We start from the raw sequence: 23,918 nt of genomic DNA on the forward strand, positions 1-23,918 counted from the left end.
TTAAGGCAATTATCGTAGTGGTGGACAGGCTTCAAAATTCCTTCGTCATAGAAATCCGCCGCCTGCGATCTCAGCCACTCAGTGATGCACGCCCGGAGCTCGTAGTCGTCATCAAAACGCTGTGTCGCTAGCCAGTTCGTCATCTTCGGGAACAAGTGAAAATCACTCGGTGCTAGGTCCAGACTGTAGGGTGGATGTGGGAAAATCTTCTATTTAAATGAGTCCCACGAATCCTCTCATCAGCTTTGGCGAGAAGATTGTCTGTCACAATACTCGGGCGTCCACTCCTCTCTTCATCATGCACGTTGTTTCGGCCTTTTTTAAACCGGATACACCATTTTCGCACTGAACTTTCATTCATTACGTCGTTGCCATACACTTCGCACAGTTGCCGATGAATTTCTGTCGGTTTTTCGCTAACAAAAACCGTATTACGGACCGCACTTCACAACTGGTGGGATTTGAAATTGCAGCGCACATTTTAAATTGGAATATAAAAAAAACGGGCAGTGCGGAGATTTTCTCGTTCTCACGGCTGGATGCCGATTGCCGACTGAAGCTACGAGCACGCGCATACAAAAACATACGTGATCGTCGCGTGTCTGGTGGCGTCAGACGGAAACGTTCCCTAGTTTCTGAAAAGGCCTCGTAGTTTAGAAACAAATTTGGGCTATATATTTGCACATTAGGGGGGTGGGGGTATAGCATAGCATATATTAAATGCGTAACCTAACCTAGGTAACTTCCCCCCCCCTAAACCCCAAAAAACAATCGTTTAAATATTGTAAACTCGATAAGAAACCTCGCTTTGTCATCAATTTAGATAGCAAATACCCGTTTGACGGGTGTTCATGTCTGGTTTGCTTGTACAGTCTATAGCGCTGTGTAGCATATAATGCACCAGTACCTATTTAATATATGCAATGCTTTACCCCCCCCCCCACCCCTAATGTGAAAATATACAGCCCAAATTTGTTTCTAAACTGTTATATATTCATCCTATTTTATTTCATTAGCATTAACCAAACTTGAGTTCTTTCGTTGGCCCGTATAATGCATAAGTACCTTTGATTTTAATATTATTTGCCTACGGGCTATGTACGTAAGTGCATATATCTAAAATGTTTGGGCGAGGAGTATTAAAGTTTTTTTTTGGTTGGAGGTTGCTTAAAAGAGGTGAGTGTAATTAAACTTTTCAGTTCATTATAGGAGAGCCCTTTGAACGAATCTAAGGGGGAATCCCCCTTTGAACAGGTATGGCTACATGCTAGTTATTTGATCACTTTACACCAAAGGCATTGAAACAATGACAAGATGTAGACATCGAAATACGGAAAGAATATAAATCCATTGGAAAGAATTTCTGGGGAGAAAATTTGTGGGCTTAAATGTCTCAACAGCAATGTTTCCTCTTTTAATCATAAATCTTAAAGTGTTTAAATAACCGTACATCTTCTTTTCTTTGGGTTATAGGGATTAAAGGACACTTCAAAAACTTTCCAAGAAACAGGGCATGATTCTTTGGTCCTAGACTGTCCCAGACTTTCTAGGAGTTCTGGCCATCGTACCTAAGTCCTCCCTTGCTCAGTGGCGGATCCAGGGGGGAGAGAGGGGCCCCCCTCTCGTAGTCTAAAGTAGTGTAATTTACTTAATTAACGCAAGTTTGCGTTAATTAAACTTGCCCCTAACGCAAGTTTGTAGGATCAACCTATCTTGCACCCCCCCTGAAAAAATCCTGGATCAGCCCCTGCCCTTGCTTATATTATAGTAAACATGCGCCCATTTTTCAGGTACGACTGGTATCTTCAGAAATTTTCTGCAAATCAATTGCTTCCGCCTTTCGGTTCCCTTGATTCTGGCTGATTGTTTAAACTTCCGTCCATTTTTACATCCTGATGGGTGTGCCCGTGGGAATAAGAAGAGAGAATGATTTTGCAGCTTTTCAATCACAATTGTTAACTAAAAACTCATCAAATTAACCTTTTGATTGCTTTGTTATTTAGTTTAGCATGGTCAATTTTCTTTAAAGACAAATAAAATTCCTGAAATTCTGTTCTTTTGGGTTTAACGTAATATCAGGAGCGCCAATTAGGAGGATAGTGGACAAATAATCCCTAGATTTTGAAAACCCCCTTTTGTTTAATTGAAAATAAAACTCCCTTTAAATTGAAAAACAAAATTGCCCCCCCCCTCCTAGATTTTCAAAAACAATTTTAGGTTCCTGTTAGATATCCCGACCACACTCAAGAAGTGAACTTGGGTTAATCATAATGAAATATACTAAAACATGATGAAAATATAATACTTTAGTAACAAAATGATGGAAACTAAAAAAAAGAATTATAGAAAGCAGGCCACCCAGAACATATTACATTGAATACCTAACCTAACAAAAATGACAACTGTATATTAAATATTTAATTGAAATATACTTGCATTGTAGTTTATCTCTCTCAGGCTAAGCTGATTATCTCCGAGTGTATACTGAGATACAGAGAGAAAACGGTTTTATTACAGAGAGCAAACAAACTAAGGTCGGATTATTTAACTAGTAGGCTGCCCACTTTTTTTTTATTTTCTTAAGAAAAATAGATACAACCCAATCCTCCCCTTCATATTTTTTAGAATTTATTTTTTGCATCTTTATTTTTAGAAGTTGAAAAGAATTTAAGATTGAATCTTTATTAAAATAAAACCTCTGCCTTCCTTTCATACATTTTCGTGTTATTGCCGATGCTGTGTAAAATAAATATCTTCTTTGTTTTTTGTTTTTCATTTTTTTTTTCTTAAAAGTATTGAGGAGAGAATCGGTCTCATTACTCAACATGAATGTCACCTTTTACTTAGAAAATTCCCTACTAAATGGAAAAAAAATAAGATAAAATGCGTAATTATGAGCGTATAAGCCGTACCTTACCATCCCTATTGGTATCTTTTGATTGGACTACTCTTGTCAGAAGTCTGAAAGTCCTACCTCAAGTAAATATACCTTCATGTGAGCAATTTAGTGAATATATTTTCTTTACTAATTTATAAACGTAAAGTTTCAATTACACGGACATCATTTTTAATTATTTTATTTAACATGTTGCCATAAGCCTATCTCATATAAACTATTTTCTTGTCAATATTTTGGACTGTATGGCTATTACAGTGTTGCAGTGATAGCAGCAACCTAGTAAAGAGTTAATCATAGTAACTAAAAGGTAAAAATTCGTTAAGAAAAAACTTCCGGTGGGAAAAAATTCTGTTTGCAGCTGATTCAAGAATGGTAACTATTATTTCAATCGATCTTAATGGTAAATTGCTATTTCACAGGAATTTTTAAAAAGAACCTGAAACACCTAAAAAATAGTATTGGATTGAAAGGAATATTACGTCATTGGAATTGCCATTATCGGAAACCCATAAGAGGAAACATACAGTCCCCCACCTTGAACAACAAGGAAAATCACTGTTTTTATTACATGGGTGGCACCGACGTGTTCTCTATTTTAGGCTTCTTTTTTTTTCTTAACCGGTAGCAAGACATTGGAACATCATGGAGAGCTGTTTAAGGGCTCATTTAAAGCTAATTTTCATATGTAATTGTTTTTTATAATGTTGACTTGATAAACAGAAAGGCTGGGAAGGATGAAAGGGGCACTATCATAATCTCCAAGGTTAAAAACCCTGAGCCTGAGGTCTACAATCCCCCCTCTCAGACTTCTTAATATTTTTCATGAATAGTCTATTAACTAACAGAACATAAAGTAGCATATAACAACAAAAATGCTGCTTTTTTGTCTTCTAAACTTTTTTTGTCAAGTGATCTCGATTCCCCTTAAGTGTTGAAATCTGAGAAGCAAAAATAACGAAAGTGAACTTTTTTATGAGAAGTTCCAAATTGCTTGCAATAATGCAGCAGAACAATTCCAGTAGTAATGACACAATCTTCTGTAAATTATATTAACTGCGCATCTCAAATTCGTTTAATATTCTTCAGTTTTCTAAAATCGCTATATGTTTCATATAGGACACTATTTCATAATTAACGTTGTTTTTTTTTTTTTTTTTCTCCAACCTCTACTTCTTGCGTCACAAAAATCTAGATTTTGTTGGGAAAGCTTGAGAAGATGTAAAGTAAAACCAATGTATGTGTAAAACCTTATTTTAGCAGAAACTCATGCGACTTCTTTAGTTTCATCACCTTCAACCACAAATTTTCGTGTAAGGTTTATTGTATGTATTTTTAAAACCTAAAAACGAACAAAATTAATGAAAAATAAACAAAGTTCAGACGGAAATAATGAGCGGAGATGAAACTTAAAACGAGCAAAAATTACTGCATCGTGTTTTAGTCAACATATATTTGCAATATGGGTTCAAATAAATTGACTCGTAGCGTTTCCCTAAATTTTTCCGGAATACTAGTGCTTTACTGAAAACTGTTCTTACTTGAGGTTTTGAGGGAATCAAAATTGAATAATTTACTGATTTTATGACCGGTGAAAGTCTATTGAGAGTAAAAGAGTCTGTTATTTTCTGCACAGTACTCATTTTGTGCTCCTAATAGTGTTTTGTTGCGTCAAAATGCTAGTTTTTCAGATTTCTAAAATTTTATTTATCAAAATTGTTAACGATCTGGTCCCATAATGTAGGGTGGAAAGGCAAAAAGAATCAGAAATCAGCTTCTGGATGTGACTAATTAGGTGAATGTCATTCAATTTTTTTTTTTATTTTACTGTATTCGCAAAACTTTTTGGCATGTCTAGAATACTGCAAGAAATGTATGATGGAATCAATGGTTTTTGTAGATAATTAGCTGGAAATTAGTTGTGGTCGAATAGTTTCTCTTACGCGGTTTGACCACTGCTGGTTGATGCTATTCAGTGACTGTTTTTGTTGGTAGCTAAGTGGACTAATCTTAAAATTGTGTTTATTTGTGTCTTCTTATTTAGCTTGCCGTTCCGCAGTGGTAACTTTGGCCCAACATCCCGGTGAGTTTCTATTTCCTGCTGATTTTATTTATTTTATTCTTTTGATTTGGTGAGTCATTTATTCTCGCAGGAAGTACTAGTATTCTTGAACCTTCTTTTTTTATGTGGATTTCGAAATGAATTTGATAGAAAACGTCCATGAAAGTATTTTGTCAGGTTAAGTTTTCTATTTATAAGCTATCTTACCCCATTTCCTCTCTCTCGTCCTTTCGATACGTTTCACTCCGTCCTTTCGCTTCCTTTTTTCTGCTGTTACTGACGCGACACAATGTCTTAAACTTAACTTAAAGTAAAACAAAGAAAATTCAATTGATAATCGGGTTAGGATCATAGATCAAGTTATGTTAGGAGAAATAATGAATGAAGCATTATCTCCCAGTAGAAGTTCCACGCTATATCCTTGAGGCTAAACTATAGAATATTTTTTCATGTCAGAAGTGTAATTTATTCCGTATATGAGGTACCTGTCCTCTCCTCAACAATGGCCTCGATAGGGAGGAAGGAAATGTCCCCCCCCCTGGATGTGCCCTTATTTAAAAACACCTTTTTATAGAGCATTTTCGTTGAAAATGCTTTTTTTAGTATTTTCATTCAGTAAGTTAAAAAAAATTCCCCCCTCCCACCCAATAAAAAAAATTTACCCCCTCCCTATTTTTGTGTATTGACACTACTGCTCCTCAACCTCCCGCTTTTTACGCTTAAGTCTGAATTTTTGTCCCAGTTCTTTAAGAACGACTGCTCAAACACAAGAGCATTAAAATTGGAATAAGAAGTATCTTAAACCACTATAGGACTTCAGTGTAAACAGGGGGGAGGGGAGAGGAGAGGACAGCCACCCTCATATATAGGATACTTTTTTTTTGTTTTCAAATTTAACATCGCACTTTACTTTCATTTGAAAGAAAAACTTGCTTGTTCTTTTAGTTCAATTTCTATTCGTTTTTAATAGCATACCAAGTGTTATTCTGAGTTTTGTTTGTTTTGATGTGCTATTTTGGTGTGAATAAGCTCTTCCTAGCTATGTTATCTGTTATGTGCTGCCTCCCCATCGAGATATAATTTTTCTGGCATGAACATATGATGAGTCTGAGGTAATAGGCTTTAGATTGCTTGCGGAGAACGTCAACTCTTGTAAATAGAAGAGCACCGCCTAATGTGGAAAACCATGTAGTGACTAAGATGAGTCCAGGATTGTAGAAAGCCTCCATTCAACTAGAGGTCCCAAAGACTTCTTGCTGTCCAGTTCTAAGCCAGCTTAAATGCTTTGTATAGAATTGACTAAGAGCATTAGTCCTTGGCCTGTACTGGTGGGACCCTGTGTTTTTCTAAGGCTATAACAATTTCAGTGAATTAAATGATATGAAAATTGTAACTCGGAACGTTACAACGTTATAAAAGAACTAACATATTGACATTTTGACTGATTAATTCAGATGTTTTGAACTGGACTTATCAAGAGGTTCAGAAACTTCTCTCCCTAGGTTAGGAAATCTTAAACTAGTTGAAAATGAATTTATTTATCAAGGTGGAAAGGATTGAGCACATATGCGGGGAGTAGGGCTCATGATGAATATAGAAGCTTGTAAGTCTTGCTTAGGTTGGAAATGTGTTAATATTAGAATTCTTGTTGCTCATTTTGTGACTGAAAAGTGTAGGATATCAGTCATAGTGGTATAGCGTATGTCCCTGTAGAACCGATTGGTGGAGATAGAAGTGACTCGTATGAATTTTATATACAGCGACAGGGAAAAATAGACAGGACCCCTGTTAGAAATATGGTCCTTTAAATAGAAGATTTTAATGCTCAGGCTGGTAGAAATAGATGTAGATCTTATTTTAGCTTAGGTATATCTGGTGTAAGGAAGAAAAATAGCAACGGCTATAGACTGTTGCGACTTTATAGATATAACAATGTAGCTATAGCCACTAACTATATATAGCCAAAATTCGGTCGCAAAATGGCTCATAAGTTAACGTGGTAATCGTATGATTGTAATATGGGCAAACCTATTTGTTATTTTGTTGTAAATCGAAATCTGGCAGGGTCGATGCAATACACTGTGGTATATTAGAGTTTAGCTATTGATGTCAAAAGTTATGATCATCATCTAGTATTGTCTAGAGTTAATCTGAAGCTGAAATTTAGGAATTGTAACCTTCTGGGAAGTCATGACTTTGGTAGACTCGGGTATGAGGATTTGAGAAGAACTCTCTAGTTACAGTATAAAATGATACTGGGGAGTTGAACATTTGACAATGTAGAGAAGATGGATGGAATAATTTTAAGGAAATTCTTTTCGAAGTAGTGCAAGGTGTCTTAGGGAGGAAAGTTAGAAACGCAGCTTGTATTGTTAACAATAAGGCTTTAAGCTTGGTAGAAAAGAGGAGGGCGTTTTTGAGTAATAAATCATGTGAGAAAAATGGGAAAGTAAAGGAAGTAGTAAAGATGTTGAAGTATATATTGAGGAGGTGCAAAATTGAGGTCATGGGTAAAATTGCTGAGGACTTGGAAGATGCAGCCAGACGGCATAATAAAATGATATTATGTCGCTGGGTTAGGAAACTGAGGTAAAGTAGTCTGTCTGGACTTGTTCCAGTTGAAGATAGGAAGGGGGCCTCAATTAGTGATAAGAAAAGTGTTAAAGAGAGATGGGGAGAACATTTTGAGAGGGCCTCAACCATGATAAAGGTGTAGAAAATTATATTGGAAAGAATGGCAAATTCTTTGACAAATTGAACGTGAAGGACGATTTATTCTGTGAAAAGAAGTTAGACAGATTACTAACAGGGATTAAGAATTAGCAAGGCCTCTGCGGCTGATAGTGTGGTAAATGAGTTTTAAAAATATGTTGGCTTCGAAGTTAGAGATAAATTATTGAAGATTATGAGTATGGTTTTTGAAAAACTGGAATTTCCTAGTAATTTTAAGAAAACATTGATTAAACCACTTTTTAAGAAAAGTGACAGGAGCAAGTATGGTAACTATAGAGACGTTTGCTTGATTTCTCTAGGAAGCAAATTAATTAGCATGGTGATTCTTGTTAGACTAAAAAAATGCTGGAGATAAAGTTCTAAGAGAAGGACAGTGTTATTTAAGGAAGGGCAAAGTATACGTCGACCAAATTTACACTCTTAGATTAATAATTGAAAAGTAATTGAATTATCAGACCCCTTTAGTGTTAAATTTTGGATATTCTGAACAGGTATTTGATTCAGCTGATAGAAGAGCTTCAATGAAGGTCCTATCCTTGTATGGGATTTCAGATAAGCACATTAAAGTCGTTAGTGCGATGTACGATTACAATATTAGAAGCAAAGTTAGTAGTTCGTTTGATGTTGAATCCGGAATTAAGCTTAGGTGTGTCGTATCCCGTTCATATGGATGGTTTGATGGATTCTATCCTAAGGGACAAGACAAAGGCTATCGGAGAGCATGATATCAAACGAGGAGGTAAAAATATCCTAAATTTAGATTATGCAGATGATTTGAGTACCCTCGATAAAAATGTTAGCAAAATGGATGGATTTTTGGAGGTTTTGAGTGTTCAGGGATACAATATTCGGTTTGAAAATTAATATTAAGAAGACTAAGTTGCTTAGACTAGGAATAAATGAAGATGAAATGGCTATGTTGGGTAATGAGAAGATCGATCAAGTGTATAGCTTCATTTACCTAGGTAGTGTTTTAGTAACGACGATGAATGTAGTGAAGATGTGAAAAGACGAATAGCCTTGGCCCAGGGTGTTTTCATGGTTGAAAAACACTTGGAAGAATAGGAAGATATGTCTGCGAACCGAGATTAAAATATTAGAAGCTATGGTAATGACAGTAGTCAAATATTGTTCTGAAACGTGGCTGCTTCGATAGTCAGAGGAAGATTTATTAAATGGCTATAGAGGAATTGTATGCAGATGGTTTTGTGTATGCGCCTGACTTACCGTATGTCAAACGACAACCTGTACCAAATTAGTGGTTCTATCCCACTTTTCAGGGCTATAACTAAAGGAATACTGAGATGACTAGGACAAGTTTTACGGATTAATGATGGCAGATTGCCAAAGGTAGTTCTTTTTGGTCATTAATCTGGGGTCAAACGAAAAGCAGCCCCCGCCCGAATGGGGTAGGAAGAGCTCATAAGGAAGTATTTTTAAGGAAATTGGAGCTTCATAAAATTGTGCAAATTTCATTTGCTAATAGCTTTTAATCAAAAACTTTGAAATTAATACATTGTTGCATATCTAGAATCAGCCTGAATAAAAGGTTTTTGCTGCATATATTCTGATCAAAACTTTGTTTTTTAGAGTTTCGGTTTCATTTGACAAGGGTCGCTCTTCACTAATATTTTTTGATATGAACTGTTTGATCCAAGGCTCTCTTAAATGTGAAGGAGGGCTTTTACTCCTTCCTTCAAATCCTATTTTCAAATATTCCAGCGATCAAAGGGGATTAGAGATTAATTTCTAGCCCCCTTTCCCCAAACCTCCTATTTTTATCTGAAGGCTCACGGAAAGTCAGAGAATTTAGGCATAAAGTCACATTTTTCGAGTCTTAAAGCGCACCCCCTCCACCTATACAAGGATGCACCGGCCATCTCAGCATTTTATCCGATAGCTTTTTGGTGCCATTTGGGCTAGAATTGTCGTTTTTTACCGCAAAATGACAAAGGACGCCACTTTTCTGTAGCACGATCTTCTTTGCAGTATAAAAGATCAGTAGAACTTTTATTTCCCTTTCTAACGGTGCTACTCCCAATATTTTAGGACAATTGGTTTGATGCTATCCCCCCTGAGGAAAAAAACTAACGACTAAACACATGGATCCGTCATCATCCTTCTAGGGGAAAAATACCAACTTTCAAATTTTTGAAGATAGAGGCTTGAAGCCTCCATAATAGAGTTCTCTGATATGCCGAATTCAATGATGTCGTTTTCATCAGAATGACTCGCCCTTGTGTGTGTTTTTTCTTCTTTTTACGAAAATTGGACAAGTTTCCTCAGGCTCTCAGGGTTTTGTGCGTAAATTTAATCTTTTAGTGTATACAACGAGTTTTAATATCAAATACAAACTTGTTATCTATCCTTTTTTAGATTCGCTATTACTATTAGCACGAATCGTTCTTCAATTACAGTTCGCTGCCACGAATCGTTAATATATAAGAAATAAACATAAAATCCAATATATCCATTTAAACGTCGATAAAACTAAGCCCTTGATGACACTTCCCTCCCCTCCTGGAAAATTCCCTGACGTCGCTCATGATGCCCACCCTACCTCTCCACCTTTTGTACCAATAAGCATATGAATCTGTTATGTTAGAAAGGAAACATCTTTTCTGCAGTGAGATGGGAGCTACCACCCCGCAGCACCCATATTCAGGCTTAATTCAATATCCAGGCAGATTTGAGATTAGTTTCTACTCCCTCCTCCCCCCCCCCTCAAGAACAAGACCCTCTTTATATTTATCTGTGAAGATGACGCGTCTTATACTTTGAAAAACTTATATAAAAAAAAGAATGTAAAACCATGTTTTATAGAAAGAAGCCTATGCATCTACCATAAGGCTTTCTGATATGCTGAATTTGACGGTGTATTTTTCCTCAAGACTGATTGCCTTTTTGGGTGTGTTTTTCCCTTTTTCAAATCAGGCAAATTTTCTTAGGCTAGTAGCGATGGACATTATTAAATTTGATGAATTTTATTTAATTGGAACCACCATAAAAAATAAATTTTTTTGATTTATATATTGTTGTCAAAAATCTTTTTTTCAGAGCTTCGGTTACTATTAGGCAGATTCGCTCCTTTTTAAAGTTAATTAAAAAAATCTTCCACAAAAGGAACTTTTCAAACAAAAGTTTTAACCTAGATTTAACCCCCAAAAAGCAAAAATGAAGTCATAATTTTCAAGCGTAAAACTATTATAAATCACTCTCAATAAACAAATAAAACCCAAAACGAACTGAAATTAATGTAGATAACCAAGGCAAACTTAAAACGAGTAGAAAATATCACAAAGAGGAGTTGGGCTAGCCACCCCTGTGTCTTCTAAAGACCAGAACAGAATTTGCACTTTACAGAACACTACTTGTTTCAGCTTAATACTCTAAGCCGTTCCTAAGATATTGTTGGTACGCCCTTTTGAAAACCTGCATGCATCTACTATGTTCCCCCTCAACATTCCCTGAAATTTTCACCTCAATATCCTTAGCCTTAATAGTACGTAGTAGTAGTACCAGTAGTATCATGCACATATTGCATTTTGGTCAGTTGAGCATCCCTCTCATCATGCCCTGAAAGTTCAAACTTAATGCTCTAAGCTGTTCCTAAAAATTGCTAATATGCATCTTTTTTCAACCTGTGTGCACACAGTGAGTTTTGATTTAATTCAACTTCCCTCTCAACATTCCCTGAAATTTTCCCCGTAATATCCTTAGCCTTACTAGTAGTCACAGTAGAAGTCCCAGTTGTAGCAGTAGAAATATCAGTAGTAGTAGTAGTAGCATGCACATATATAAGTTCCAACTTAATATCCTTAGCCATTCCCGATATAGTGTTTTCTTTTAGTTGAACATTCCCTGAAAGCCCCACCCTAATATCCTTAGGCTTTTTGGACACTAAGGGTTATATGACCTTTATACTATGCTGAACAGGATTCGTCTTATTCGCATTAATGCTCAAAAATAGAGGATCTATTTTACCGCTATCTGTCATTTATGACATGCCACTACAGCAATTAAGGCGGGCTTTTAGCTGTTAGAAGAACTTTTTACGCCTTTTTCTCTGTTATTTAGTCGTTTAAGCCTTAAATGTAAACTAAACAAAAATGTAGGTAAAGCTATGATTACGCTAAAGTTGCCTTGGAACAGTTAATGTTAAGTTTTGTAGTTTAAAGCTCAACACTTTTATTTTAAAACTGGGGAGCAATGACGTCAGTGTGACTTTTAGCGTAACTGATCAGACATTAAACGAAATAAAAGCGTTATTGCGTCGTTAGACGCGTATGCTGGAATCTATTCCATGAAGTGGTAAATTGTCGAGACCCCCCCCCCCCTTAAATCAGACGAATTGTAGGGGAACATGGGCCAACATGCAGGGGTATTAATTGGGGGGTACAATATGAAAAATACCGTTTTTTGGTATTGTCATTAGGAAAATAAAACAGCCCCCACCCTATGTTTTGAAAAATACAGTTTGTATGTCTTCGTTAAAAAAAGTATTTGCCTCCCTACATTTTTGTGAATTGGTGCCCCTGGAAAATTAATATTATTAACAGGTGGGGGGGGGGGCTTACCAAATGCACCTACTTAGCTGGACAGCAGACAACCGTCGAAATCGTAACCATATCCATTACATCGCTGTATCATCCGAAATTCCCAATGCAAAAATAAACCCTTAAAGCAAAACAGGAGGGAAAGACCAGAGTCTACTAAAAACGTGTAATTATGCTTCACAAAACAATTGAGCATTCCAATTTAGATTCAAATGCTGAATTAATTCATTTTTCGGGAAGTTTTTTCGGTACTTGTGTGTTATATAATACACACTCGAGAACTTGTATTGCGAACATGAGACAATACCCGGTTTTCACGGTGTTTATACCAGACAATTAGCTTCGGCTCGGTGAGTAACTACATTATAGCTATATATTAATTAAATATTTAGTTGGTATTTTGGTTAGGTTAGGTTAGTTTAGGTTAGGTATTTAATATAATGCGCTCTGGGCGGCCCCCCTTCCATAGTTCTTTGTTGTAGTTTTCATAATTTTGTTACTAAAGTATTGTATTTTCATCATATTTTTTTTTATTTAATTAGAATTCACCAAACTTCACTTCTCGAGTGTGTATTATATAACACATAAGTACCGTTTTTTTTTATAGTTAATCTGTTTAGCTGGTTTACATCCCATCCGGCATGCTGCCTGCCGCCTGGAGCGCTTGCCCCTAGATCCGGCTCTGCTTTTTAGTTTTTTTTTTTTTTTTTTTTTGTCATTGCTAAGTGAACGTTTACTGTGCAGATATATAAAAAATCACTTGTTTTGTATTACCCGGTTTTTACGTTCCACGAACGTGCTGTAAACACATGACATATGGTTTCTTTTAATTGAAATAGTTTGACCTTCAGGCCACACCTGTACGATTTTTGTGAGAAATATAAAGTATAGAATTGAACATCTCTCCTTCGAGTTAGAAGCGATAAGACAAATACCTGCTCTAATTAAGGACGATTCTAGCGTTTCAGTAAGTGTTCCTGTAAATCGATCATCGACTTTCGAGTTCAGTGAAAAACTGAAGACTTGTTCTTTTTTTGCCAAAAATCTGTTTAGATGAAGAGACCCCAACAAGATCATCGTTTGAACAAAAATAATGCAGAATTTGCAGGACTTACCATGAACATAATATGGCCTTCCTGCATGAAATATCAGTCTCGATCTAAAGTACCTCAGTAGTGCAGGATGTCTTGACACACGAAATATCGACAAGAAAGATTTTACCATTAAGACAGTGTTCATTACCGTCATAGACTCTGAAACGTTGAAGGGGCAAAATCCATGTCCTTTTTTTAAACAGCCAGGCCTCGGGATATACCTTCTCCCTGTGGAAGATAAAGACCCAGCTTTATGCCGAGTGAGTCCGGCCTTTATATCCAACACGTGAAGCATCGGGACATACTCTCCACAGTCCTTCCTCAGAAGCAGAACCGGCTCTGTGCTGATGAGTTTTCTATGTTCCTATTGCACTAGACCCCGACGCCGCGCCGGTTTTCTTTTTGGTCGCGAGTAGCTGATTTTTAGGGGAAACGGCGGTGCTCTGCTGGCCGACGCCGGTTTTCCTTGTTAGGAACGAGTTTCAAATCTGTTCAAAACACCCGAGTGATATATCGTTCAAATCTGAATAAACAGACGAGTCGGATAGAGCCCTATAGAACTGCGAGGGCATGTGCTACATTGTGACACAAGTTAATTCGAGGAAAACGCAAAACAAGCATCAACACTGAAAAATCTGTGGATCAAGAATATTTTTTTTAGAGATTTTAATCTCTTGCTATTCAATAAACTGTAGCGTTCGCTTCCTTTCGTGTCTTTTTTTCATGATACCTGTCTTTGTACTCAGTGAAATCCAGTAATCATAGAATGATACCTTTCAACCCAGGTTGTGTCACAATAGTGAAACGGCTTTCGTGTACAGCAGAATACAAAAGAAGCTAAGGACTCAGTTCGTTTGGGAGAAGAGAAGAAAAACAACAAACAACAATGTCTTGCAAATACCTTATAGCATTTAAAATAGTTCGGATGCCTTAACTAAGACAAAATTTGAACAATGGAAGCCGCAATGGATTTAAAAGCAAGTGGATGCTGCTTTCTAAGTCCATTCTATCAGAAAAGGGCGTCGCAATGGAGGGGGGAGCACCCTAAACTTTTTGTGATCCGGTAAAATTTGAACCACAAGTCCAAAATTGTACGAGAAAAAAACGGAGTCATTGCAGGAGAATCTCAGAATCCAAAATTTCGATCCGATGTCGATACCAATTCCAAGATCCGATAGAGAAGGTCCAGAATCCAGTACCACAATCTATAAATTCTGCAAAGGAAGTATCGTAGTGGTATGTCTAGTTCTTAAATATAATTAAAGCCGAATCAAAATTTAAAATCGTTCCGCAAATTTGAAAAAAAAGTTGAAGATTTGGTTGATTTTCGCACAAGATTTTAATCTTAAGATTTTTGACCACAAGATTTTAAATTAAGATTTTAATCTTTGATTCCTCTCTTCTTTCTGGAATCAGAGTGGACTTTTCTGGAAAGGATATAGTAAAATCTGAAATTCGTTGAGTTTGTGTTTTCGCAGTTTTAACAAATTGGCTCAATTTAAACTTAAGAAAGTAAAATCTGTTTCTGACGTAAAATAAGTTATATGTTTACCGAATTTATTGTTTTTGCATTGGTTTGATCTATTTCATGTTTCATTCTTTTCGCCAAAGTTAAACAGTGAACAATAAAATAAAATAAGCAAAATATGGCCTTGGTTGCGAGGATATACTTTCACCTCATGGCTTTTAGAAATATTCTTTAGTTAGAATAGTTGACCTAAGCTAAAAATTTTCTGTGTTTTAAAACAAAAGCAACGATTGAAGGTATTACCCCCCCCCCTGTTTTCAGTATGCTGAATTCAAAACAAATCAAATCTAGTATGGCTTTTTCAATACTGTCATAGATCCAAGCAGGTCAAATCTTTTGTTAATTTATGATATTGTGAGGTCGTTTTATGAAAAAAAAACAATTTTTACGGAAATGGACACTTTGTAATCCTCTAAATTCCAAATATTTTGCCACTTCGCTGAATACTGAGTCATTTTAAAGACGGAAACCGATAATCCTTAATCCCAAGATTAAAACTAAAAAAGGAAATTTTGCAATAAAATACGCTGGAAACTAGAGCACAGGGATGGAATGACGGAGGGAATGACAAATTACGGCTAATGACGTGATATAGATCTTAAAAGTGAACCAACTTGTTTACCAACGAGACCAATTTCATAATGATTTCGAGCTCCAGAGTTGCCAACGTTAGCCTACATCTTCTATCAATTCAAAATATTTTTGTATTTTATTTTTTAATATGAGTTCACATTTTTTAACATCACAATTTGTGTACATGAATACAACATCAAAACTACAGAGAATTTTTATTGTTGTCTATGCGACGATTTCTTAATTTGTTTACAGCATCAACTGAATTTCTCAAATAAGATCTTTGAGTCCCCAAAAGAATAAGAATAATCTTAATAGATGTATAAAAGTGGAATAAGATCTGTAAAGGGGAAATTGTTATTGCTGTGAGCAACTTCAAATAAATTATCAAACTATGCTGCAAGAAATTAAGAGGATTGCTGCAAGCGAGTGAATAAGCTCTTTAAGAAATGTTGTGAAATTTATGGGGGGTCCATGCGTCCTGCATCTGCTTTTCTCTTCATTTCCAATGTTCCTATGCAATTTACCCATCAATATCTTTTTTTCAATTTGCGCCCTTCTCCCTCTTTCCAGCCCCTAAACTTTAATCCTTTAGCACGTGCATGGTAAACTTGTTTTTTTTAGCGGTGCCCTAAATTATCCATGCCTAAGATATTTTACTTTTGCATTCTTACTTCATTGTCACTCATATAAAAATTAGAAAATTTGGACAAAACTTCTGAGTTTTCAATGTAAAGAAAAAAGGGTACAATCAGGTAAAGAAAAAAGAATAATAATAGCTCAATCATATTTACTTGCTTCAAAGTGAGAAACGACAAAAAGCAGACTGTAAAATATTTAGATGCATGGCAAATCGTATTGATGGGTTACCAAAAAAAAAGAAATCAGCTGGCTAAAACATGATTTTCAGGAAGAGGGTTGAAAACTTTGGCATGGATTTTGACCATCTGGATTCCAATGGTACACTTTTCTTGTGTTATTATTTTCAAGGGTTAATACGGAAATAACACTAAAAAGTGATTTTTTTTTTAATTGTATTTTACTTTACCAGAAAAAATCCTAAAAAGTAGCAGATACAAGGATTAGATTTTAAGCAGCATACAAATGACTGCAAACACTAAAAAAGAAAAAGAAAATCAATTAACCAATTTTAGGAAGGAAAAAATGCAAAAGAGGGTCATATTCAGAAATAAAATTCAGTTCTCATATATGAAGCATATGTATATATAGAATATAGGTAGATACGTTCTTCAGAGAATATGCCGTTTTACCCGATGGTTAACAACAGAGGCAGCTATGTTTTATGATATACTTATGACTTGGCATTCAAAAGTTTGTGCTACGCTTTGCAATTACCGACAAAACTCTAAAAGCTGTATTGGAAGATAGTTTAAGTTTTGCAGTTTTATTTATTTTTTTCTATTGAGTATTCCTAATTTCTGTCTAGAAATAAAAAAATCAAGAACAGTCGTCTTTGTGCATGTTTCACGGTTTGTTTAATTACCTGACAAAAGTAGCGAGTACTTTTGGATGAGCTTCGTATGTAACTTGGTTTCTCTTTTTCTTTTTTATACTTTTGTTAATATTATTGAAAAAAAAAAAATTTCAGAAGTAGCGATCCATCATCTGGAAGAGGGTCTGACTTTGAAGGGGACGAAGCACTTGGTTCGGAAGGAGAAATCGATGAAGATTATGAATTCGATAGGAAGGTAACTATTTGCAGCGTCGTTTTTTTCCACATATGTTTGTACTTGTCGTGGTTTTGTTTCTTTCTAGAGTGTGCACCACTTCTACTAAGATATCCCCTGTTAGGGAATAGGGACATGACTAATCGTGCTATATATGCGATTGTTTGTTAGTAAAAGAGTTCGTGGTAACGAACTGTAAGTTAGGAGCGACCCGGCTCAATAGTAGCTAACCAAAACTCTAAAAACGGAATTTTGATACCAATAGATACATCACAAAAATCAGATTTTAATGCTGATTTCAAAGATATAAGTTTCATCAAGTTTAGTATTATACATTTGAAGTGAGGCGCCTGAGAATATTTACTTGATTTTCAACAAAAATGAGAAATACCCCTTAAAAGTCATAAAATTTTAATAAAAATCAAACCATCGGATTAAACATATCAGAGAACCCTACTGTAGAGGTTTCAAGCTCCTGTTTGCAAAAATGTGCTATTTTGTATTTTTTGCCAGAAGAAACATCACGGATGCGTGTTTATTTGTTTTTTGTTTTTGTTTTTTTCCCCAGGGGTGATCGTATCGACCCAGTGATCCTAGAGTATCGTAAGAGGGATCATTCGAACGGAAATTAAAAGTTCTAGTTCCCTTTTTAAGTGACCCAAAAAATGGAGGGCAACTAGGCCTCCTCCCACGCTCATTTTTTTTCCAAGGTCACCTGATCCAAATTTTGAGATAGCCATTTTGTTCAACATGGTCGAAAATATAATAAATATGTCTTTTAGGATGACTTAATCTCCAAAAAAATCTGGGGGGAGGGCTGAAAGTTAGTAACTTTACCCAATGTTTACATATAGTATTGGTTATTGGGAAGTATACAGACGTTTTCAGGGGGCATTTTTTATGGTAGTTGGAGGGGGGTATATTGGAGGATCTTTCCAAGGAGGAATTTTTAATGGGGGAAGGGACATTGCTATGAAGGGGGCGCCGGATTTCCCAGCATTATTTAAAAAACGATCAGAAATTGAATTTAAAAGAAACAAGTTTTTCAAGTGAAAGTAAGGAGCAACATCAAAACATAGAACTAACAGAAATTATTACGTATATTATTGGGTTCGCCCCCTAGTCAATACCTCGCTCTTTAAGCCAAAGATTTGTTAGTACTTTCATAAGAGCTATTTGTTCTAATTAAACGGCCTCTGTGATTAAGCGGTCATTCTTAAAGAATTGGATCAAAATTCAAACTTAAGCGTAAAGAGCGAGGTATTGACTAGGGGGCGAAACCCTTAATAGACGTATTAAAAATATATGAATATAGAAGTTCGTTACGTAAGTTAATTCGTAAGTTACGTATATTTATTACTAATAAAAACGTTCGTAAATAAAATTTAAAAACTTTCGAGAAAGCCATTTAACCAAATAAAAGTAAAATTAATATGCACATTTTGTTTTGATTATTCATGTACGGTGAGCCAAAATCAAAATCTGCATTAATTCACAAACGTTCAAAATTAAGTAAAAAAAAAAAAGTTTTTTTCTAACTGAAAGTATGGAGCAACATTAAAACTTAAAACGAACAGAAATTATTCCGTATATGAAAGGGGATGTCCCCTCCTCAACGCCTCGCTCTTTACGCTAAAGTTAGACTCTATCTCACAACACTTTCTTTAAAACAATAAAAACTTTAGTGTAAAGAGCGAGGTGTTGAGGAGGGGACAGCCCCTTTCATATACGGAATAATTTCTGTTTGTTTTGTTTTAATGTTGCTCATTACTTTCAGTTAAAAAAAAACTTTTTTTTTTATTTAATGTCAATCAGAGATGGATGATATGGATAGGGCTTTGAACCTTTTCATTGGATATTCAGCCACAGTCTTTGTTTTCTTTTTTTATGTTATAATTCCCAGATTCAAACGTAGCTTGTAATTGGGAAAGTTTGGATGGGCCTAATTCGCTCAGTTATGATTTTGAGGTTTCCCAACTAAAGGGTCAATCCAGCTGTGTGGCTCCTAAAAGTCGGTTCATGGGGCTCTATTTTCGGTACACATTTGCTGTGATGTATGTACTGCACAGAAGGTATGGGAAGCTGGCAGTAGCTAAGGGAGAAAGATTGCAGTCCATCTAGAGCAGAACTACATGACACTATTTTTTGCATCTTATAAATGAAGCCAAAATATTCTGCTATGTACTGCGTAATGCCCAAATCTTTAAAGAAAATAAGGCTATCCTTAACTCTAGAAAGGACCGTGAGATATGGCAGACACCGATACTTTTATTCCGTGCTAGATGGCCCATTGCCAGAACCTAATGGTCACTTTGTCCACCTTATGAAGGGTGCCAGCGGAATTGTGCGACTTTTTTGCACCACTGTTTTCAATGGGTGGAGAAAATTTCTGGGCCAAAAAAAAGTTGAAAATGATCATTTTACTATACATTAACTGTTTTCATAGACAGGAAGCAAAGTGGCATGAAGATTAACTCTTGAGCAATTTGATTTTAAAAAAAAAGAATTGTTGTAAGCAAACAACCTCTACTTTGTTTTTGTTTTTTTCTTGCTTCAGTATTAACCTGGTCCCTACAATTTTATCTCCAAGGAACCTGGATTTTTTCCTACAATTTTTGTCGCTATTTCATTGGTTTTATTTTTTAATATCGTAGGTTTTATAGTAAGCTCAATTTTATTTTTTGTTTCGCTGAGGATGGCTGTTTGGTATCTAGACGAAATATTCAATTAGTTGTCTATTGCATTTTACTGTCTTTACCATTTCCTCGTTGCTTTATCTTCTTAATTTTCTTTTGCATGATGAAAAAGCAGATAAAGTTGGCCGAGTCCTCAGTGCTATTAAGGTGAAAACCATGAGAATATAATAAGAAATATGCCTTTTAAGCTTTGGAGGGCAGTATTGGGTATTCTTGAAGTAATAACTGGCTTTATTTGGTGTTTTAGCTTCGAATGCTTCAATCGCAAGTCTTGGCATTAGCTGATAGGCAGATGAACTCGGAAGCCGATCGTTTAGCTTATTCAAAGCAAGAAAACTCCAATCTCACTCTAAGGTATTATTTAATGAAAACAATTTTTTTTTTGCTTTAAAAAAAGTTGTCGGTATACGTTATATTTCTTGTTCTAGTGTCTTTTCTTCTTTGAGAATGAGCTCGACAAAGTGTAGATTATCTGTATCTTCTGCATTTGTGGACCTTTGTCGTTCTATGTGCGCTGACAACTTTATGATTTTTGTTAAGTTGTAAGACTTTTGTTAAGTAATTTAAACCTACAAGTTTCTTAGTAATGTAACGCTTAATAGATAGTTTGTAAATTGTATTATTTTTTAACTACTAACAAAAATTGACTGATATTTGACTTTATCTACTGAAAACTTATCAGAAGTTGAATAAATGATTCAACTTCTATAGCTTTAACTTGTTGATTTGAATAGAGTTTAGCTGCACGGCAGTAAATCGAACGGGGGTGAACTGCATGGGTTTGAGCTGAATGAGGGTTGGATCGAGTTGAAAGGGAGCTGAGATTGAACGGAGGTTTAATTATATGGGGTTGCGTCCCATGATCACCGTGCTATTCATCTCACTTTGAGATTCCGCCCTCTCATCGGTGTTAATAAATTTACCTCCAGCTCCTTTATCTCCGCTTTTTATCCTCCCTCCTTCCCCCCTCTCTCGCTTTCTCCCTTTCCTCTGTATTTTCTCTCCTCCTCATTTTGTTCGCTTTTATTTTTTTTATTTGGTTGGATGAATAGTCTCTGTGTTTCTGGCTGCAATTGCTACTAGAGAGGAATGATTGTGTTCTAAATTCTTCTAAGCTTGAATGACAAAGAGAAATTTAGACTGCGAAGTCAATACGAAGGAAAAAATGCAAAGTTCAGGTATATATCATTTGGGATGAAGAAATGAAGTTTTTTTCATATCTAGACATCAGAAAAGCTAACACAACTAAAAAAAATCCTGGGTTTTCAAAAAAACCAGCAACCTATATATATGTATATATATATATATATATATATATATATATATATATATATATATATATATATATATATATATATATATATATATATATATATATATATATATATATATATATATATATATATATATATATATATATACTATATATATATATACTATATATATACTATATATATACTATATATATATATATATATATATATATATATATATATATATATATATATATATATATGTCGGTCAGAAGTCTGAGGAAATTTCGTAAGAGCCTTAATTTTGGTTTTTGCAAATGACGGCATGTACTATGTTAATACTTCATATAATCATTTCTTATGGCATCATATTTTCTTATACGATGTTTTGCATAGCATAAATAAGATTGTTGAGTTTCCAACGCATCAATTATTTATATAATATAATGTCTATTGGGCGGCCCTAAAAAAACAAAATTTGCAGTTGCAGTTACTATAAATGATGATTCTTTGGAACCAACACCTGAACTATCAAACGTAATAAGATGTGAAAATCGATAACCTGGACCATCAATTGTGACAACAACCAATACGGACAGCTAAAGCAAAGACCATTGCTAAGTTGTCTGAAGTAATCAAAATTCAAAAACGTGTCAAAAATGAAAATGAACTGCAAAGATACGGACGGTTAGAAGATATGCGAAAACGATAATTAGAATGTGTTAAAAATGAAATGAAGAGCAAAGACACATGCGGTTAGAAGACATGCGACATCGAGCAAGTGAGCGTGTCAAAAATGAAAATGAAGAGCAAAGACACAAACAGTCAGAAGATATGCGACACTGAGCATGTGAGAAATTCAAAAATGAAAAGCAAAAACACCCGCGGTTTGAAGACAAGCGACATCAAACATGTGAGCGAGTCAATGAAAATCAATATGGACAGCGAGAATCAAAACGTGTCAAAATTGAAAATGATGGCATTGATGATTGGGTTTGGGATTTTGACATGGATAAGGTCATCAATGCCTACCATCCATACCTTTGTTATTTTTTTTTTATATGATGTCATGCATAGCGTAAATAAGATTGTTGAGTTTCCAACGCATCAATTATTTACATAATATAACGCCTGTTGGAAGACCAAAAAACGTAAATTTGCAGTTGCAGTTACTATAAATGATCTTTCCTTGGAGCCAACAGCTGAACTATCAAACGTGACAAGATGAGAAATCGACAACCTGGACTATCAATTGCGAGATCACCAATACGGACAGCTAAGGCAAAAGCCATTGTTAAATTGTCTAAAATAACCAAAATCCAAAGACATATCAAAAATGAAAATGAAGAGCAAAGATACGGGCGGTTAGAAGATTTGCGAAAATGACAATTAGAGCGTGCCAAAAATGAAATGAAGAGCAAATACACGTGCGGTTAGAAGACATGCGACACCGAACAAGTGAGCTAGTCAAAAATGAAAAGCGACACACGCGGTTCGAAGAAAAGCGGTGGCGTGTCAAAAATGAAAATGAAGAGCAAAGAAACACGCAGTTAGAAGACATGCGACACTGAGCATATGAGCGATTCAAAAATGAAAATGAAGATCAAATACATGCGCGGTTAGAAGACATGCGACACCGAGCATGTGAGCCAATTAAAAATGAAAATGAAAACCAAAGACACACGCGGTTAGAAGACATGCGACACCAAACATGTGAGCGAGTCAATAAAAATCAACAAGGACAATGAGAAGCAAAACGTGTCAAAATTGATAATGAAAGCGATGATGATTGGGTTTGGGATTTCGACATGCGTAAGTGCATCAATGCCTAACATACCTTTGTTAAAAAAAAAAAAAAGATTTGGCGTTATGTATTTAATAACGACAAAAGACAAGCCGAGGTAGAACGAACCAAATAAATTGAAAATGATAGCGATGATTATTAGGTTTTGGATTTTGACATGAATAAGGTCATTAATGCCTATAATAACTTTGAAAGTTAAAGAACTGGACTAGATAAATTGTTGGAAGAAAAAGAAGTTTCTGCCCCACCACCTGAACAATTAAAAGAAACAAAGGTTCGGCAATATATCTTTCATAATGACAAAAGACAAGCCGAGGCAAAAGAAGAAGTTTTTGTCCCACCATCTGAACAATTTAAAAAAGCAAAGGTTCGGCGATATGTCTTGCATAATGACAAAAGGCAAGCCGAGGCAAAAGAAGAAGTTTCTGCCCCACCACCTAAACAATTAAAAGAAACAGCGGTTTCGCGATATGTCTTTAATAATGACAAAGACAAGCCAAGGCAGAAATTAAATGTCCATTAAAAAAACGTAATTTTACAAAAGCACTACTTCTAAATTAAGGTCCATTTGAGCGTCCTGACATCAAGGAAAGGCTCAAAATGTCTGCGTTGAAGGACAAGCGACAGTGAGAATCAATATATAGAAGCCTGCCGCGTATATATATATATATATATATATATATATATATATATATATATATATATATATATATATATATATATATATATATATATATGTATATATATATATATATATGGTCATTTCTTATCATATTACAAAAAGGAAAATATCGTAAAATTAAAGTCAGTTGTTAATTAAGGAAATTTTTATCCGTCTGAATTATTTAATTGCTCTAAAAATGCTTATTTTTTTAAACTATCCAAACTTCAATTTTGGATTTCAAGAAAAGCTTCAAAGTAAGAATAAATACTGGATTCGAGGCTAAACCATGCTGATTACTGAAACTTTTTTTTCTTATCCGAGTACTAGATAGAATCTGATTGTTCTAGTTTATGAGTAAAAATATTATTTGT

At 35.2% G+C, this 23,918-nt stretch overlaps 1 protein-coding gene across 6 annotated transcripts in view; it reads left to right on the forward strand.

The window, feature by feature from the left end:
• The window catches only part of LOC148956376 (rab11 family-interacting protein 4-like), an 83,745-nt gene that overhangs the window by 36,580 nt on the left and 23,247 nt on the right, over nt 1-23,918 (forward strand). For all 6 annotated transcript variants that reach the window (XM_089107664.1, XM_089107705.1, XM_089107746.1 and 3 more), the window contains 3 exons: nt 4,941-4,979; nt 17,052-17,151; nt 20,074-20,180. In XM_089107664.1, the coding sequence (XP_088963790.1) occupies nt 4,941-4,979; nt 17,052-17,151; nt 20,074-20,180 (246 nt within the window). The remainder of the gene's footprint in view (nt 1-4,940; nt 4,980-17,051; nt 17,152-20,073; nt 20,181-23,918) is intronic.

The sequence above is a fragment of the Artemia sp. Qi Xiang Cuo genome, chromosome 1 (assembly GCF_049724085.1).
Source record: "Artemia sp. Qi Xiang Cuo chromosome 1, ASM4972408v1, whole genome shotgun sequence".
Classification (NCBI taxonomy): Eukaryota; Metazoa; Arthropoda; class Branchiopoda; order Anostraca; family Artemiidae; genus Artemia; species Artemia sp. Qi Xiang Cuo.